Genomic DNA, 21,146 nt, shown 5'->3' with positions numbered 1-21,146 from the left:
AAATTTTTATTTCTATAGAAATTTTGTCAAAATTTTATTTCTATAGAAAGTTTTATCAAAATTGTATCAAAATTTTATTTCTATAGAAAATTTTGTCAAAATTTTATTTCTACAGAAAATTCTGCCAAATTTTTATTTCTATAGAAAATTTTGTCAAAAATGATATTTCTATAGAAAATGTTGTCAAAATTTAATTTATATAGAAAATTATGTTAAAATTTCATTTCTATAGAAAATTTTGTCAAAATTTCATTTCTATAGAAAATTTTGTCAACATTTTATTTTTATAGAAAATTTTGTCAAAATTTTATTTTTATAGAAAATTTTGTCAAAATTTTATTTTTATAGAAAATTTTGTCAAAATTTTATTTTTATAGAAAATTTTGTCAAAATTTTATTTTTATAGAAAATTTTGTCAAAATGTCATTTCTATAGAAAGTTTTATCAAAATTTTGTTTCTATAGAAAATTTATAAGAGAAACATTTTATTCGGTAACCACTTGGCATAGAATTGATATTGTTTCAAAGATAATGTCAAATTTGATATGACCATTTTTGAGAGTTACTTAATACATTTTCACGTTTATCGATGTGCCAAATTGTTATCATTAACATATGTATAAGATTATTTTATGACATGAGTTAATAAAAACTGTTTTCTTTTTGCATATTGTGATACGAAGAACATGGTAACTGGGACATTGAATGCTAATAAGAAAAAATCGCCAACATTCTAAATCAGATACTAAAATAAAGAGTCAAAAATATTGTCATTTATATGACAAAAATTGTCTTGGTCAGTTTTTGAAGTGAACTTGCTCGCTCTCTACTTCTGCTTTGCCTATTCAAAACGAAATTAGATAACAAGTTTCTGATCAAAACCTTATAGGCATATGTATGTTTCGATAATAAATGCAAACATATACTCGCCAAATTTTTTGGTTTAAAACGTATATAATACAATCTTATCAGTCTGATAAAACTGCAAAGATTTAGAAAAAATATTTGCCCGACAAATCATGGCCATTGTCGAACTTCTCTATGGCCAGCCATATTTGGGTATTAAAACAATCATACACTCAAAGAAAAAAGACTATTTTTGTACTTCAGCATATTAAGGACAAAAGTAGTTTTTAGTATATTTTCCCCCTGTAATATACTTACAAGCTACTAAATACGATCAGCATCACATTTTGTTTGCTGTTATGCCTCAATTTGATAAATATTCAGATTTTTGGGCAAATACTATAGATATTCCTAAAATATAGCTTTGTACGTTTCCTTATGGACCAGCTCAGTGTCGCCTGTATCCCCTCAACGCCATTGTTGCCGATCAGATGAGTATTTGAGAATAATTCATTCCTAAAAACGAACCTTATTATGGGTGTGAGTCGTTTATACGAATACCTCCATTGTTAGGTTATCCTGTACTTCCGGACTTAATTAGAAGCTTAGTTGAAAGAGAGGGGTAGTAGACAAGGTTGCCATTTGTACCAAAAATAATCTACCAAAATTTGAAGAAAATTTTACCAAAAATCTACCAAATTTAAAAACAAAAATATTCTGAAGATTTTTATTAAACAAAAATATTTTGAAGATTTTTATTAAACTGAAAAAAAAAAAATGTTTTTCTCTTGCCAAAATTTTATTTCTATAGAAAATTTTGCCAAAATTTTATTTCTATAGAAAATTTTGCCAAAATTTTATTTCTATAGAAAATTTTGCCAAAATTTTATTTCTATAGAAAATTTTGCCAAAATTTTATTTCTTTGGAAAATTTTGTCAAAATTTTATTTCTATAAAAAATTTTGCCAAAAGTTTATTTCTATAGAAAATTTTGCCAAATGTTTATTTCTATAGAAAATTTTGCCAAAATTTTATTTCTATAGAAAATGTTGGCAAAATTTTATTTCTATAGAAAATGTTGGCAAAATTTTATTTCTATAGAAAATTTTGCCAAAATTTTATTTCTATAGAAAATTTTGCCAAAATTTTATTTCTATAGAAAATTTTGCCAAACTTTTATTTCTATTGAAAATTTTGCCAGAATTTTATTTCTTTAGAAAATTTTGCCAAAATTTTATTTCTATAGAAAATGTTGGCAAAATTTTATTTCTATAGAAAATTTTGCCAAAATTTAATTTCTATAGAAAATTTTGACAAAATTTAATTTCTATAGAAAATTTTGCCAAAATTTTATTTCTATAGAAAATTTTGCCAAAATTTTATTTCTATAGTAAAATTTGCTAAAATTTTATTTCTATAGAAAATTTTGCTAAAATTTTATTTCTATAGAAAATTTTGCTAAAATGTTATTTCTATAGAAAATTTTGCTAAAACTTTATTTCTATAGAAATTTTTGTTAAAAATTTTAGTTCTATAGAAATTTTTGCCAAAAATTTTAGTTCTATAAAAATTTTTTTTTGAGAGAATTATTTTGTAAAATCTACCAAAACATGATGAATTCTACCAATCTAGCAAACAGTGAAAAATCTACCATTTTTGGTAGAATTCTACCAACTGTGGCAACCGTGCTAGTATACTGTCTTGAAGTATGTCATATACATAATTATCTACCCATCTCTTTTGAGGGGGGAAGTGTCTCCAAAGAGGTTGGAATGGCTAAACGTGTCAAAATCAAAAAAAAAATTGAAGTCAAAATATTTATATACTTATTCTGGAATATAAATAATTTGAAGATCGAAAGGAGAATATAGAATAGAAATTAAATATAGAAAATTAAGTAAAGAAAATTGTAATTTCGACTCACCTCTTTTGTTGCAAGGCTATTTTCATATCCAAAAATGAACATCACTTTATATGGAAAATCTGTAGATTTAAAGTCCGATAAAATTCTTTAATATCCATTTAGTCTAATTCACATATTTGGTTATATGTATGAAATTACAAGAATTAGAAAACTAATGAAACCTAGAAGAGTGACCTCACCAAATCAAATAAAAAGAAAAGAAAAATAAATACAAGATATTAATTGAATGAAAACTTTATACAATTTTCGTTTAGAAATTTAATTTTTGGTATAACTTAATTTCTTAGTACATAAATGACGTATATGAGTCTGTGTGTGTCTGTCTTATATAAACTATTTTCTTATAATAAAATCGTTCTTGTTTAAATAAAAATGTCTCGCGATATGTATAATTTTAACGATTGAATTTAATGTGAATGAAATCTGATCATGAATAATGGTAAAAAAAAAATTAAATTAAATGCCAAAAGAGAACAAACATTTTTTGTTCTTTTTAGATTCTTTGCTGATGTTGGGCAAACAAAAGTAGAAAAAATTATGAGGTTTTTGTAAAGAAACAATCCATGAAAATACCATTAGGACATAACTCTTAATTTTAAGGGAAAATAATAATAGTATTAATATATAAATTTTGGGAAGAACTCTGTAACATAATAGATTTGGAAATATGTATAGTGTTCATGATATTTTCCAACCGTACAACGGCTATTTTAATCTAAAGCAATATCTATGATATATAATTATTCCCCTCAGTAGGGATTTGTAGGGAAGTATTTATTAAAATGAAGTCTCTCCGGAATAATCGCTTATTATGAGTTTTTTGTTTACTACATAATTTTCATCATTCTCTTTATTGGAATTCGTTTTGGAATTCTTTGCAACGTTTGATCTCTTTATATGTTTACCACTTTTCACAGCTGTTTTAATTTCCTCATAAATACTATCCTGTTGTTGACTGTTAAACAGTATTGAAGAGATTTTTTCAATGTCATTGGTGGCAGCACGTTTCCGTACATTGTTAAGTATAACGAATGGATTGTTGGCCAAACGATTTGTGCCCAATGGTATATGTGTACTGCAACTGGCAGTAGTTGTCACATTATTATCATCATTCTTTTTATTAGTTATATCGAGTATGTATTCATTATAAGTTTGCTCTTCTTCTTTTTCATAGTCGTCGTCTTCCTCAAGCCCGATGGCGTGATTATAGCCTACATTTTCATCACATTCAGGCCTATTACCATCAAGACAGTATAATAAACTAGAGCTTAAACGATTCTCGTCCATATCATCAATATCTCGAGAACTTTCAAAATCATCAGAATGACTAGTAAATGAAGCATCTTCTGGAGGTGCCGTAAGGACACTACGTGTGAGTAAATATTCCCTGTAAAAAGTGCCAGAAAGGATTAATTAATAAAACATCATGAGAAATTTAAAATTAATAGCTCCATCAAAATTAGCTATATATTTTTCTACACAGATAAAAATTTCATGTGTAGATTTAATTTCATGTGTAAATTTTAATTGAGTTTTAAAAAATAGTAAATTAAAAATTTAATTGATTCAGCAAAATTTTTAATTGAAACATAAATCAATCACAAAAATTGATAGTATGAATTAATTTTTTAATTGGATCACTTATTTTTTAATTTTAATTGATTAAATTTTTCATTTCTGTCACACAAAAAAAAAATCTCATTCAATCACGACATTAATCGATCCATTTAATTTTTTAATTGAAATGTCTTCAATAACACAATTGATAGTATCAATTAAAAAATTAATTGATCCAATTAAAAAATTAATTGTTAATATTAATTTTTGTGATTGATTTTTGTTTCAATTGAAAAATTTGTTGCATCAATTAAATTTTTAATTGAATTTTAAATTTTAGTGTTAATTTATAAAACATCATGAGAAATTTAAAATAAATGGCTCCATCAAAATTAACTATATATTTTTCTATATAGATAAAAATTTCACGAAAATTTGTCCAATTAAAATTTTAATTGAGTTTTAAAAAATAGTCAATTAAAAATTTAATTGATTGAACAAATTTTTTAATTGAAACAAATTAATTGATAGTATCAATTAATTTTTTAATTGGAGCACTTAATATTTTAATTTACTCTCAATTAATTTTTTAATTGATACTATCATTTCTGTCACACACACAAAAAAAAATTCTGATTCAATCACGAAATTAATTGATCCAATTAATTTTTTAATTGAAATATCTTCAATCACAGAAATGATAGTATCAATTAAAAAATTAATTGAAGGTCAATTAAAAAATTAATTGATCCAATTAAAAAATTAATTGATACTATTAATTTTTGTGATTGATTTTTGTTTCAATTAAAAAATTTGTTGAATCAATTAAATTTTATATTGAATATTTTTTAAAACTCAATTAAAATTTTAATTGGAAAAAATTTCGTGAATGTTTTTCTGTGGTGATTGAAGACATTTCAATTCAAAAATTAATTGGATCAATTAATTTCATGATTGAATCAGATTTTTTTTGTGTACCCAAGACTTTATTTAGAGAAGTGAAATGGATTGTTTCACAATTACTTACTTGAAATTCGCGCTTAACACATCAGGACCCTGATGCTCTTTCGATTTACAACTGTTAATATTCGAAGAGGAATCGTCTGATATTGAATCGTCATTTGCCTCCCGTTGATCCACTGGAATACATTTATTCTCCTGTATTAATTGTTGACGTTTTAATATATCCGAATATCCACCCAGAGATGTGGCATCTTCATTTATAACCTCTGGGTGAGGAGGACACACTTTCGCTTCTTCGGTTTTATTAAATTTGCTTACAGCACCCATAATGGAATCACTTTCAGCTTCTTCCTCCTCATCCACATCTTCAACTTCCTCATCTTCATCGTTTTCCGATATTTCAGCTGTTTGATTAATGTTTTGATTTTGATCCGTTGGTAAAACCATTACCGGTTTGCGGGAACGTGGTGTCATAATGGATTCCTAATTTAAATAAACAAAATGAAAAACCCATCATAAGCGTGTTTTTATAAACATAACATCGTGCGAAACTCTTATAGGTTCTTTTAGTTATAATAAAAAAAAATTGTGGCTTACCTGCATGGCTTTAGGCATTCGCTGTGTAGACTTGGTTATAGGAGACATAGATCTACGTCCCAATAGCAGTGATGGTGTGCTTGTTACCAAATCCAAATTACGATAAATACCACTTTGTTGCAACAAAAGCTGTTGATATGAGGCAGAACCTCCTGTAAAGGTGGCTAATTCTGATGAACTGCTACCGGTATCATGATGATACTTTAAAACAGTCTCATTTTCCATATAACCCTCGCCACCACCACCTCCACCACCCACATTGCTAATGGCTCCACCGCAATCATCAGCAGGATCATCCTCAAATGTATCATCATCTAAATCCTCATCATCCATATCCTGCAACAATGGAGCATTATCACTTCTACTGCCACAAGCAAAACTCCCTTCGACCTGTTGAAATATTTGTGAGTCTTCGCTTGAACGTCGCTTCAGAGATGATGATACAGTACGCACTAAACGTTTTGTCGATTCAGGGGTACTAAAGGGGAATTTTAAATTACCCATGCTGACTCCCTTCATTAACTTACGAGTTATATATTTTCCTGGCATTAGCTTTGATATCGGAGTCATCATGTCATGGGCCAAAGATGTAGAAGAACTTGGTGTTTCACAAATATTGTGAGACAAACTTAAGTTTGGCTCTGACTTGTAACGAGATTTTAAATCATTAGGTGTTTGCTGCAATGGTGTGGAGGGATTTGAAATCCTCTCAATATCAATTAAATGTGAATCGTCCCAAGCTACTGATTTCTTCTCGGCACCAACCATTAAATGTTTTGCCGCTTCCGAAATTAATTTCAAAGGTGTTACACAACAATTTGGATCCAATGGATTAGAAGAAATCCCCGAAGATAGCGATGATGTGGTAGAGGTGATGGATGTGTTAATATGATGTTGCAAATCGGATGAAGTTTGGCGGCTAACGGGAGCCGAAATGGATTTATTTTTATAAGCATATCCATCACTACTATTGCTGCTTTGCAGCATTTTGATAGAAATATCGTTAGTCACACAACTGGACGATGGATTTGAACAGGAAGATGAAGAGCTATACTCTTGTTCTTCACTGTTGGCATTCATGTTATGTTTGTATTGTTGTTGTTGATTCATTAGTAATGAAGATGAGGATATGGATTTTTTTAAAGGATGCGATTTGATAATGAAAGGAGTATGATTAGCAGAATTTGTGGTATTAGCCATAGACCATGCAGACGAAGACGTGGATGTTGAAGATGACATAATGGAGGTTGAGACAATTGATTGTGTGTTGGGGCTTTGGAAGAGTACTCTCTGTTTGTGATGTTTCATATTTGAATTGTTAGGAGTCTATATATATGGATCAAAAAATAGGATATAAGCAGGAATAAGAAACAACCAGTATGGGAAGGAATAACATAAGGCACAATGAACAATTTAATAAACACAAACTAAAAACGTGCATTATTCATAAACTTACCTCCAAAACTGTGGCTGGAATTGGTTGTCTTTTTGGTGTTCGAGACATTATACCTTTATGAAATATATGTTTTTTAATCGAATCACTTAGTGATTTTGAACTACGAGCAGTTTCTGTGGTCTTTAATCGGTTCATTGCTTGCAATTGCAAGGGGGTTCCTGGAAAGTAAATTAAAAAAATTGACCATAAGATATAAATAAATACACTTATGTTTCTAAATAGCAACTTATATATTATGAATCGGAAGACACTACTGTAGAAATTTCTCAATAAACTAAAGAATTTGAAAAAAATCAGTGCGCAATCTGTATTGTTCAATATTATTACAGTCATCTTTTACATCAACACTAAGTCGAAATAGTGAAGAGTTGAATTTAAACGACAATCTTCGATATTTTAAGGATGTGCTAAAAAATTAAATTTTTAAGAAATTATTAAATTGAAATCTTTTGTATAGCCGTGAGTAAAATTAAAAGATTTTTTCGTATGGAGGCACGGTTGACGCAGTTGGTAGAATTCTACCAAAAATGGTAGATTTTTTACTGTTTGGTCGTTTGGTAGAACTCCTGACTCTACCAAATGATTTTGTAAAATATCCCTCCCCAACTAAAAGGTATTTCACAAAATTTTTATATCTTTATTTCCCTATAGATATAAAATTTTGACAAAATTTTCTATAGAAATAAAATTTTTGACAAAATTTTCTATAGAAATAAAATTTTTGACAAAATTTTCTATAGAAATACAATTTTTGACAAAATTTTCTATAGAAATAAAATTTTTGACAAAATTTTCCATAGAAATAAAATTTTTGACAAAATTTTCTATAGAAATAAAATTTTTGACAAAATTTTCTATAGAAATAAAATGTCGACAAAATTTTCTATAGAAATAAAATTTTGACAAAATTTTCTATAGAAATAAAATTTCGACAAAATTTTCTATAGAAATAAAATTTTGACAAAATTTTCTATAGAAATAAAATTTTGCAAAACAAGACTTTTTGGTTTGGAAGTTTTTTGATAAAATTTTCTTCAAACTTTGGTAGAATATTTTTGTCTAGAGTGAGGGCCGATAACAATATGTTAGAAAGAATATATAAATCTATAGCACATCGGATAAAGAAATTCCAAAGAAATCTTACCTTGTCCATTTTGTTCATTAAATTGCTTAATCAATCGCCATTTCTTCGAGGACTCTGGCATCGATTGTATATGAGCATACAATTGCGCCAATCCTGTATCTGTCGTATTTGTATTATGAGCTGCTGCAGTCTTTTCTCGATCCACAAATGTATAAACCGTATTTACCGTTGATATATCCAATATTGACTCATCAAGTGTCATTTCTGTTGACATTGTTTTCTTGCGTTTTCTCTCAAGAAAATAGGCACAAATATCAGTGGCTAATTTAGCGGGCACATTGAAAATATCATGGGCTCTTATAATCATATAGGATATGATACTGGACATTTGTCTTGCCAAATAATGCAAAGCTTCGGGTGGTAAATTTCGTGGATATATTAAATGTGGCGCAAAGAGAGTTGCTAAATTATCGGGGCCCATTTTATTTATAGACAAAATTTTCTATAGAAATAAACTATTGAAAAAATTTTCTATAGAAATAAAATTTTGACAAAATTTTCTATAGACATAAAATTTTGACAAAATTTTCCATAGAAATGACAAAATTTTCTATAGAAATAAAATTTTGACAAAATTTTCTGTAGAAATAAAATTTTGACAAAATTTTCTATAGAAATAAAATTTTGACAAAATTTTCTATAGAAATAAAATTTTGACAAAATTTTCTATAGAAATAAAATTTTGACAAAATTTTCTATAGAAATAAAATTTTGACAAAATTTTCTATAGAAATAAAATTTTGACAAAATTTTCTATAGAAATAAAATTTTGACAAAATTTTCTATAGAAATAAAATTTTGACAAAATTTTCTATAGAAATAAAATTTTGACAAAATTTTCTATAGAAATAAAATTTTGACAAAATTTTCTATAGAAATAAAATTTTGACAAAATCTTCTATAGAAATAAAATTTTGACAAATTTTTCTATAGAAATAAAATTTTGACAAAATTTTCTATAGAAATAAAATTTTGACAAAATTTTCTATAGAAATAAAATTTTGACAAAATTTTCTATAGAAATAAAATTTTGACAAAATTTTCTATAGAAATAAAATTTTGACAAAATTTTCTATAGAAATAAAATTTTGACAAAAATTTCTATAGAAATAAAATTTTGACAAAATTTTCTATAGAAATAAAATTTTGAAAAAATTTTCTATAGAAGTAAAATTTTGACAAGATTTTCTATTGAAATAAAATTTTGACAAAAATTTCTATAGAAATAAAATTTTGACAAAATTTTCTATAGAAATAAAATTTTGACAAAATTTTCTATAGAAATAAAATTTTGACAAAATTTTCTATAGAAATAAAATTTTGACAAAATTTTCTATAGAAATAAAATTTTGACAAAATTTTCTATAGAAATAAAATTTTGAAAAAATTTTCTATAGAAGTAAAATTTTGACAAGATTTTCTATTGAAATAAAATTTTGACAAAAATTTCTATAGAAATAAAATTTTGATAAAATTTTCTATAGAAATAAAATTTTGATAAAATTTTCTATAGAAATAAAATTTTGATAAAATTTTCTATAGAAATAAAATTTTGACAAAATTTTCTATAGAAATAAAATTTTGACAAAATTTTCTATAGAAATAAAATTTTGACAAAATTTTCTATAGAAATAAAATTTTGACAAAATTTTCTTAGAAATAAAATTTTGACAAAATTTTCTATAGAAATAAAATTTTGACAAAATTTTCTATAGAAATAAAATTTTGACAAAATTTTCTATAGAAATAAAATTTTGACAAAATTTTCTATAGAAATAAAATTTTGACAAAATTTTCTATAGAAATAAAATTTTGACAAAATTTTCTATAGAAATAAAATTTTGACAAAATTTTCTATAGAAATAAAATTTTGACAAAATTTTCTATAGAAATAAAATTTTGTCAAAATTTTCTATAGAAATAAAATTTTGACAAAATTTTCTATAGAAATAAAATTTTGACAAAATTTTCTATAGAAATAAAATTTTGACAAAATTTTCTGTAGATATAAAATTTTGACAAAATTTTCTATAGAAATAAAATTTTGACAAAATTTTCTATAAAAATACAATTTTGACAAAATTTTCTATTTTATTTCTATAAAATTTGACAAATTTTTTTATAGAAATAAAATTTTGACAAAATTTTCGATAGAAATTAAATTTTGACAAAATTTTTTATAGAAATAAAATTTTGCAGAACAAGACTTTTTGGTTTGGTAGTTTTTTGGTAAATTTTTTTTTCAAAATTTGGTAGAATATTTTTGACTCGAGTGGCAACCGTGCTGGGGGCCGATAACAATATGTTAGAAAGAATATATAAAACTATAGCAAATCGAATAAAATATTCAAAATGACTAAACATGCTGAACGGATACCAGATGACTATAATTTTTATACGGATGCATTGAAGTATGGGGACTGGGCGGTTCTTAGATTTTGGGGGAACCATTTAAATTAAGTCCATCTTAAAATGGGCCTAGGCATACGAATGTTAATTGAAATAAACGATGAATAAATATCCTTTAGTTAAAGAGAAATCTTACCTTGTCCATTTTGTTTATTAAATTGCTTAATCAATCGCCGTTTCTTCGAGGACTCTGGCATCGATTGTATATGAGCATACAATTGCGCCAATTCTGTATCTGTCGTATTTGTATTATGAGCTGCTGCAGTCTTTTCTCGATCCACAAATGTATAAACCGTATTTACCGTTGATATATCCGATATTGACTCATCAAGTGTCATTTCTGGTGACATTGTTTTCTTGCGTTTTCTCTCAAGAAAATATGCACGAATATCTGTGGCTAATTTAGCGGGCACATTGAAAATATCATGGGCTCTTATAATCATATAGGATATGATACTGGACATTTGTCTTGCCAAATAATGTAAAGCTTCGGGTGGTAAATTTCGTGGACATATTAAATGTGGAGCAAAGAGGGTTGCTAAATTATCGGGGCCCATTTTATTTACAGACTGCTTTGAAGCGACTGCATGTAACATTTGTGTGATGTGTTGCAATAGTTGTCGATTTTCTTCTGGCAATAGTAACAAAAGCAATTGTATAGAATTCAATACATGAAATTCTTTTTTTAAACGTTCCCCGGACATAGAGGATATGGATTTATCTGAATTTATATTGCCACTATCATCCATTTGTAAATTAATTCCCAAACATAGCGGTGCAATCTGGCAATGAGCCGGGTAATGGGCATCCGTTAGTAAAGGTTCCGACAATTCTGCTAAGTAGCCTTTGAAAACAGTGGCACAATCATGAACTGAATAACCACTGGCTATCAAATCGAGGGGTTTGTCGTTTTGTATTTGTGTTCGTAAATCATTTTGCCTGGAAGAAGAACCAGTTTTGCGGAATATACCTTCTTGTTGAAGATCTAAAATAAAATATAGAAAACGCAGAAAAATAATTGAGATTGTATTATAAGTAATTTAAATTAAACAAGGGAAGTCTAAAGTCGGACGGGACCGACTATATTATAACCGCATTTTCTATACCATGTCAAATCCATCCAATGTATTGGGTGCTATATATAAAGGTTTATGTTCCCATATACATATATTTAAATCTGACCCGATCTTGACAAAATTTGTTAGAGTTCTACAAAATTTATTGACTATCTTTAAGTCGGCTAATGCCCTGGGATGGAACACAACATGTTAGTAAAAAAAAATATGGGAAACATTTAAATCTGAACCAATTTTGAGTAAACTTCGAAAAAGTGTATTTATGATTTATCGATTGATAATTATTTTTAAAAGTATAGGAAAATTGCAGTCTATTTTACAAGTTTTCGACATAGCAGTGGCGAATTTAGACGGAAAATGTGAATATTTTGGACATTTTTGTCCAAATCGAAAAAAGATAATATGGGAGCTATATCCAAATCTGAAGCGATTTCAACCAAATATGGTATGTATAATAACAATGTTAATTCGACTCTCTGTGCGAAATGTCACGTAAATCAGATTATAAATTTGACTTCTGTTGTCCTATGAGTGTAAATCGGACGAAAGATATATATGGGATCTATATCTAAATTTGAAACGATTTCAACCAAAATCGGCAAACTTTATCAATATTACTCCTAGTACAAAATTTAAAGTAAATCAGGCTGAAATTCTGGCTTCTGGGGCCATATTAGTATTTATATATTAGTATTAAGATGTTTATTTATTAAAAGCATCCTGTCGTTTTAGTTTTAGGTGTTATTTAGTTTTTATCCCCATTGACAGATAAACTCTGTCTGCCATAGTTTAATGCCTAGAACAAGCATTGAAACTTAATAAGACTGTCATGGTACATTGTACCTCTCACTTTTACCTCTTGCACGTAGCATATTCTAAGAACGTATAATAGAACAAAACCATTATAGTTCTAAGCACATTCTTTCTAGTCATATGTTTCATTATAAGCACTTCAGATGTCGATAAAGTCTCAAATAAAGTAATACAAATACAAAAAAAATACATATACTAAATTGTTCGATCAGGCAACATATAAGCTAGTACCGTGGTGCAATGGTTAGCATGCCCGCCTTGCATACACAAGGTCGTGGGGTTCGATTCCTGCTACGACCGAACACCAAAAAGTTTTTCAGCGGTGGATTATCCCACCTCAGTAATGCTGGTGACATTTCTGAGGGTTTCAAAGCTTCTCTAAGTGGTTTCACTGCAATGTGGAACGCCGTTCGGACTCGGCTATAAAAAGGAGGTCCCTTGTCATTGAGCTTAACATGGAATCGGGCAGCACTCAGTGATAAGAGAGAAGTTCACCACTGTGGTATCACAATGGACTGAATAGTCTAAGTGAGCCTAATACATCGGGCTGCCACATAACCTAACCTAACCTAGTATGTATTATTATTCTACCATGCATCCATACTCTTGGCAAGGTAGAATAATAGATGTACCCTGAAGTTTTTTGATATCCTCTGTTACTTACTTTTTTCCAACATTAAGAAATCTTTCAATTCTTGCAAATGAAACAAGAAACCAGGATCTATCTGTTGATTTGGGCTCTCTGTGGGACTGGTGCCTCCACCATTACTATTTCCATTATTCGAACTCTTTATTCCAACGGCAGCAGCACAACCTGTTGAACCTGAAGTCAATGCGGCAACAACGGCACCATGTTTATGTTTTCTGCTTAAACGATTCCATTTACGTATTTTGCCTTTATCCTCGTAAACAATTTCATGGCAGGGTAAATCAAATCTATATTTGTGAAAATATAAGTGACAGCAAGTAAAAAAACAATACATCAATACATTCCGAATGGACGACTTACTCATCTGTATTCAAATCCAATTCGAATGATAAATGCATACGAACCAAAGTTTTAAACTTCTCATAATTGCATTTACGCATGCGTGCCACAATTTCTGCATCACGCATCTCTGAAAAATTCATTTGTTCAATTGTATCCATATTACGACGTTCGACGTTCACTCCTCAAAACAATTTCTTTATCCTTCCTTATATTGGTGTATTGTTGTTTTTGTTTTATTTCATTCGGCAACAAGACATCATGGCAAACAATGAAAATACGAATATTATTTTGCTTTTACAAAACTGAATTTGCTAAGGATGCAATTAAAACTTCATGGATCTCTCTTTATAATTAAATAACGAACAAAAATTGAGGAAATAAATATAATAAGAAGAACCGCCCCGAATTAGACCGCTGATTTTTTAAAATACCTGCATCATAGAGTTGCCATATTTATGAAGCTAGTAAGAAATCGATTAATGCTACAGTCGGCAATCGATTGGTAAAAATTTTATCGATTATTATCAACTTCAGACGAAAGCACATTTGAAAATTGTTCGAATTCAAGTCAAAGTTACAACGATTATAATATTTATCATATTGAAACAATTTTCAACTTCAAAAATACGCTAACGAGTTACCACCACCAAAGAATTTTGCTTCAACCAAGAGTATATACAAAAAAAGGCTATATTTAGAGACCGGTCGAATGGAAATGCAATAATTGAAGCCAGCCAGTTGTTAAAATTAAGCCTGTTTTCTTTTAGCACTGGATGCAACATTTGTTTCAGCTATCCAAAACATTGTTCTATTCTATCAAGAACATCTCATTAGTGCAAGCCTTTTAGTTCGCCACAGCTTAAGGTATCAACCCTATTATTGGATCTGGTTTGTTCAAGTGAAAAGTGTTCTGGCAAAACAAATGTAAGTACGATCATTCGAATCTGTAAAATTTCATAGTGAATAAACAAAGCCTACAATAGTTTATTGAAAGCTTTCATACTTTTCAATCATTTTATTCGATTTGCAAACCAATGGCGCGAAAACAAGTATACGATCACAATAAATGGGAGCCGGCAAGAAACGAGAAGTACTATCTATTAAGTGATGTTTTACCTAAGGATTTCGAATTAAGAACGAATCTTAAGAAACTACGATTAGAGTTTTCTAAATACAATTTTGTCAAAATTTTCTATAGAAATAATATTTTGACAAAATTTTATTTAGAAATAAAATATTGTCAAAATTTTCTATAGGAATAAAATGTTTACAAAATTTTCTATAGAAATAACATTTCTACAAAATTGTCTATACCAACGACCTTGTGTATTCAAGGCGGGCATGCTAACCATTGCACCACGATGGCTCCCATTTATTATATATATGGGACTCATACATATATATGGGGGCACTTTTTTCTGGATGTATGGCCAAATTTGGAAAAATCGGGTCATACATATATGGAGCTATATCAATATATATTTATATAAGTTATGATGGTGATGGTAGGTAAGTAAAAGTGTCATTCGCATCCAGCTTTCAAACGAGACGGTTCAACCATAAGTAGGTAAAAGTGTCATTCGTTATCCAGATTTCAAAGGAGAAGGTTCAACTATGATGGTAAGTAGTATCAATTATTATTATTACATATATTTAAGTATATTAATATATTTTTAAATATTTTTTTTTTTTCAGTAGCAAAAAGTACTACAAAAATTTTTAAAAATTCAACAACTGCAGGTGGACGCTTTCAATAAAATAAAGGACGAAACGGCCCAGTTCCTCCAGCAACAAGCGTACAAATTGACTAAAATGCAGTCAGATAATTTAGCTGGAGGAGCTAGGAAGAGGAGATGGTGGTGCGGTTGTCGGCGGAGACTACAACGCTGCGTCTCCCATGGACGTTGATGTTGAGCATCTTGGAGATTCTCAGGTACCTGAGAGTTCTCAGGCTCTTGAGAAATTTCAGGCTCCAGAAAGTTTCCATGTTCCTGAGAATTATCAGGAGCCTGAGGACTCTCATGAGCCTGAGATTTCTCAGGTTTCTGAGATTTCTTAGGTTCCTGAGAGTTCTCAGTCTCCTGAGAGTTTCCATGGTCCTGAGAATTCTCAGGAGCCTGAGATTTCTGAAGATTCTAAGGAACCTGAGAAATCTCAGAATCCTCAATATGCCACGCTTCTTGCCAACTCATGTAAGTTTTTTAACTTTATATTTTTTGTATATTTAATTATTTATTAATTATTTATAATAATTTATTATATTTATTATATATTAACATTTTATTTTATTTTATTATATTTTATTTTTTATTTTTATATTTATTTATTTTATTTTAGTTATTAATATTATTTATTTATTTTTTTTTTATTTGCAGTGTCTCTTCGGAATTACCCTTTGTGGCTCCGAGTTATCAGTTTGGTTGATATGGAGCCCGCCATCTCGGACAAGACCTCAATTAAATATGGTCTCAGGTCCGAGATGGCTAAGGCGTTCCGGATAGTGGAGAGAAAGGTTGAAGAAGAGTTTACATACAGCAATTCAACAAATCGTTATGTCCGGGCATTCAAATTGGTAAGTATATTAGTTTATTTTATTTTAATATTATTTTAATTTTAAAATTTTTAATTATTTTTAATTTTCTTTTTAGCACTTCTTAATCTGAAGCAGCGTGTAGTGTCGGTCGCCCTCAGCACCATCATCCCTCTATCGCAGTGAAGCAGCAGTTAATTTTTTATTTAATTGTTTTTTGTTTTTCAATAATTTAACTTTTTTATTTAATTTAATTTATTTATTGATTTGTTTCATTTATTATTTTGTTATTATTTATTGCTTTGTTTCATTAAATTTTTTAATTCATTTAATTTTTGAACTCATTGCCCAAATTTATAACCCTGAAGCTAGCAACGGATATCTTTGAATTTCGCTTAATATCCCACCACACTTGAAATTCGTAGTAGGTACTTAGTACGATGATTTTATCCGCTATTAAGTTCCGTTCAACGGTTGAAATCGCTACTTCTTGTTAACAACTGAAAAATATTTGTCTGCCCCGAAAAAATTATTTTTTTCTTAGTGATTTGATTTCGATTAATCAATAATTATATATATTCTTTTGGTTTTACTGGTTGATGAATTTAATCAATTTTGTTATTCTTCAAAAGCCGGATTAAAAAAAGTTAACGCACAAAAAAAGTTGTTCATCAAAAGCCGGACTAACAAAAGTTAACGCCTTCACAAAAAAGTCGTTCATCACAATCCGGACTAACAAAAATTTAACGCCTTTTGGAGCTATCCAGATTTCAAAGGAGAAGGTTCAACCATGATGGTAAGTAGTATCAATTATTATTATTACATATATTTAAGTATATTAATATATTTTTAAATATATTTTTTTTTCAGTAGCAAAAAGTACTACAAAAAATTTTAAAAATTCAACAACTGCAGGTGGACGCTTTCAATAAAATAAAGGACGAAACGGCCCAGTTCCTCCAGCAACAAGCGTACAAATTGACTAAAATGCAGTCAGATAATTTAGCTGAGTTGCTGGAGGAGCTAGGAATAGAAGATGGTGGTGCGGTTGTCGGTGGAGACTACAACGCTGCGTCTCCCATGGACGTTGATGTTGAGCATCTTGGAGATTCTCAGGTACCTGAGAGTTCTCAGGCTCTTGAGAAATTTGAGGCTCCAGAAAGTTTCCATGTTCCTGAGAATTATCAGGAGCCTGAGGACTCTCAGGAGCCTGAGATTTCTCAGGTTTCTGAGATTTCTGAGGTTCCTGAGAGTTCTCAGTCTCCTGAGAGTTTCCATGGTCCTGAGAATTCTCAGGAGCCTGAGATTTCTGAGGATTCTGAGGAACCTGAGAAATCTCAGGATCCTCAATATGCCACGCTTCTTGCCAACTCATGTAAGTTTTTTAACTTTATATTTTTTGTATATTTAATTATTTATTAATTATTTATAATAATTTATTATATTTATTATATATATTAACATTTTATTTTATTATATTTTATTTATATTTTTATATTTATTTATTTTATTTTAGTTATTAATATTATTTATTTTTTATTTGCAGTGTCTCTTCGGAATTACCCTTTGTGGCTCCGAGTTATCAGTTTGCTTGATATGGAGCCCGCCATCTCGGACAAGACCTCAATTAAATATGGTCTCAGGTCCGAGATGGCTAAGGCGTTCCGGATAGTGGAGAGAAAGGTTGAAGAAGAGTTTACATACAGCAATTCAACAAATCGTTATGTCCGGGCATTCAAATTGGTAAGTATATTAGTTTATTTTATTTTAATATTATTTTAATTTTAAAATTTTTAATTAATTATTTTTAATTTTCTTTTTAGCACTTCTTAATCTGAAGCAGCGTGTAGTGTCGGTCGCCCTCAGCACCATCATCCCTCTATCGCAGTGAAGCAGCAGTTAATTTTTTATTTGTTTTTTTGTTTTTCAATAATTTAACTTTTTTATTTAATTTAATTTAATATTTATTGATTTGTTTCATTTATTATTTTGTTATTATTTATTGTTTTGTTTCATTAAATTTTTTAATTCATTTAATTTTTGAACTCATTGCCCAAATTTATAACCCTGAAGTTAGCAACGGATGTCTTTGAATTTCGCTTAATATCCCACCACACTTTAAATTCGTAGTAGGTACTTAGTACGATGATTTTATCCGCTATTAAGTTCCGTTCAACGGTTGAAATCGCTACTTTATATTATACAATTATTATTCGAGCTTTATGGACAGATATAGATATGGAGCTGCGCGAATGGCTGCGCGAATGAGTTACCAAAGAGAAATTCGTTAATATGTTGCAACGAACCTGCAAAAAACCAAAATAGATAACGAACATGTGTGAAAGTAAAGTCTTGCACTTTTATCTAACAGGAAGAATAAGCGATTTGTACATCTTGTTAGAATTATAAAATCTTCGAACGACTTTTTTGTGAAGGCGTTATCTTTTTTTTTAGTCCGGCTTTTGAAGAATAACAAAAATTATTAAATTCATCAACCAGTAAAACCAAAAGAATATACATAGATAATTATTGATCAATCGAAATCAAATCACTAAAAAAAAGTATTTTTTCGGGGCAAATATTTTTAGTTGTTAACAAGAAGTAGCGATTTCAACCGTCGAACGGAACGGACGTGTTTTTTAATAGCGGATAAAATCATCGTAATAAGTACCTACTACGAATTTCAAGTGTGGTGGGATATATTTCTATAGAAATAAAATTTTGACAAATTTTCTATAGAAATAAAATGTTGGCAAATTTTTTGTATAGATATAAAATTTTGGCAAATTTTTTTATATAGGAATAAAATTTTGACAAAAATTTTTATTGAAATAAAATTTTGACAAAATTGTGCAATAGAAATAAAATTTTGGCAAATTTTTTTATATAGAAATAAAATTTTGGCAATATTTTCTATAGAAAGAAAATTTTGATAATTCAATTTCGATACTTTTCAGTCATAAATTAAAAGCAAATTGAAAATATTACATTTAAGTTTTGAATCTAATCTAGTCTACTCTAATCTACATGCATTTGGAAATAAAAAAAACAATGATTTCATTTTAACATTTTATATTAAATAATTATTTATTTAAAAAATTTAATTAAAATTGAATTAAAACAATTAAATGAATTAAAAAATTAAATGAAACAGAATAAATAATAACAAAATAATAAATTAAACAAATCACTAAATAATAAATTAAATAAAATAAAAAAGTTAAATTATTGAAAAACAAAATTAAAACAAAAAGCAATTAAATAAAAAATTAACTGCTGCTTCACTGCGATAGAGGGATGATGGTGATGAGGGCGACCGACACTACACGCTGCTTCAGAGTAAGAAGGCTCAACCTCGGCCGTCAGTTAAGTGCTAAAAAAGAAAATTGAAAATAATTAATTAAAATTTTTAAAATTAAAATAATATTCAAATAAAATAAACTAATATACTTACCAATTTGAATGCCCGGACATAAGGATTTGTTGAATTGCTGCCATCCCTTTAGAATGCTTTTAGGGCACTTCTTCTTAATTGGCGCATTTTGTCCGCAACATGCACTGTCCCTGAAGGCAAGGTGAACTCTTCTTCAACCTTTCTCTCCAATCTCCGGAACGCCTTAGCCATCTCGGACCTGAGACCATATTTAATTGAGGTCTTGTCCGAGATGGCGGGCTCCATATCAACCAAACTGATAACTCGGAGCCACAAAGGGCAATTCCGAAGAGACACTGCAAATAAAACAAAATAAATAAATAATATTAATAACTAAAATAAAATAAATAAATAAATATAAAAATTTTAATAAAATATTATCAAATTAAATGTTAATATATATAATAAAATAATAAATTATTATAAATAATTAAATATACCAAAAATATAAAGTTAAAAAACTTACATGAGTTGGCAAGAAGCGTGGCATATTGAGGATCCTGAGATTTCTCAGATTCCTTAGAGTCCTCAGAAATCTCAGCCACCTGAGAATTCTCATGACCATGGAAACTCTCAGGAGCCTGAGAACTCTCAGGAACCTGAAAAATCTCAGGCTCCTGAGAGTTTCCATGTTCCTGAGAGTCCTCAAGCTCCTGATAATTCTCAGGAACATGGAAACTTTCTGGAGCCTGAGATTTCTCAGGAGCTTGAGAACTCTCAGGTACCTGAGAATCTCCACACCAACGTCCATGGGAGACGCAGCGTTGTAGTCTCCACCGACAACCACACCACCATCTCCTCTTCCTAGCTCCTCCAGCAACGCAGCTAAATTATCTGACTGCATTTTAGTCAATTTGTAAGCTTGTTGCTGGAGGAACTGGACCGTTTCGTCCTTTATTTTATTGAAAGCGTCCACCTGCAGTTGTTGAATTTTTTAAATTTTTTGTAGTACTTTTTGCGACTGAAAAAAAATATATATAAAAATATATTGTTATACTTAAATATATGTAATAATAATAATCCTTCCCGCATACGATGTTCGTCAATGTATGCAGTTTTTATGTCTCCTTCGGCTTCGCAAGATTTTTCTTCTTCTGACTCGACCAGAGACTTGTCCGTTTCGGAATCCTTTGGCTGATCACTTTTGTATACCTTCATATGGAAGCCTTGTGTCTGGGCAAGATGTGGCAGCCACTCAATGTTCAATATAAACACCGCATGTCGTCTTGGTCCATCCACCTCATCCAAACGACCAACCTTCCAATCAGCGGTTGGAAGACCTTGTTTACATTCTTTTAGTCTGTTAGTATTGACTCAGGATCAGGAGGATTTGCAGGTATCCATGCATGTGCTCTAGGTTTAGCCGCTATGTCTTTTCTACCGGCTAACTCCAAAGCGGCTCCTTCC

The 21,146-nt window shown here is 29.2% G+C and overlaps 1 protein-coding gene across 1 annotated transcript; it reads right to left on the bottom strand.

The window, feature by feature from the left end:
- Positions 1-2,836: 2,836 nt before the first annotated feature.
- On the bottom strand, positions 2,837-14,207 carry RhoGAP54D (Rho GTPase activating protein at 54D). The gene is made up of 7 exons (XM_075310938.1): positions 13,795-14,207; positions 13,450-13,721; positions 11,033-11,881; positions 7,344-7,501; positions 5,888-7,213; positions 5,355-5,773; positions 2,837-4,157 (listed from the first exon to the last, which is right to left on the bottom strand). The coding sequence occupies exons 1-7, from the start codon at positions 13,932-13,934 to the stop codon at positions 3,548-3,550; spliced, it is 3,774 nt and encodes a 1,257-aa protein (XP_075167053.1). The 5' UTR covers positions 13,935-14,207; the 3' UTR covers positions 2,837-3,547.
- Positions 14,208-21,146: the final 6,939 nt, after the last annotated feature.

The sequence above is a fragment of the Haematobia irritans genome, chromosome 5 (assembly GCF_050003625.1).
Source record: "Haematobia irritans isolate KBUSLIRL chromosome 5, ASM5000362v1, whole genome shotgun sequence".
Taxonomy (NCBI): Eukaryota; Metazoa; Arthropoda; class Insecta; order Diptera; family Muscidae; genus Haematobia; species Haematobia irritans.
The sequence above is the reverse complement of the archived record's forward strand: the minus strand, read 5'-3'. Positions and strand labels throughout refer to the sequence as shown.

Excerpts from the sequence above, each read along its gene's own strand:
- RhoGAP54D (XM_075310938.1), bottom strand. The coding sequence starts at position 13,934 with ATGGATACAATTGAACAAATGAATTTTTCAGAGATGCGTGATGCAGAA. Across the intron at positions 7,502-11,032 it reads TAATAAACAAAATGGACAAG|GAACCCCCTTGCAATTGCAA; the intron begins GTAAGATTTCTC and ends TTTACTTTCCAG. Across the intron at positions 5,774-5,887 it reads GAATGCCTAAAGCCATGCAG|GAATCCATTATGACACCACG; the intron begins GTAAGCCACAAT and ends TATTTAAATTAG.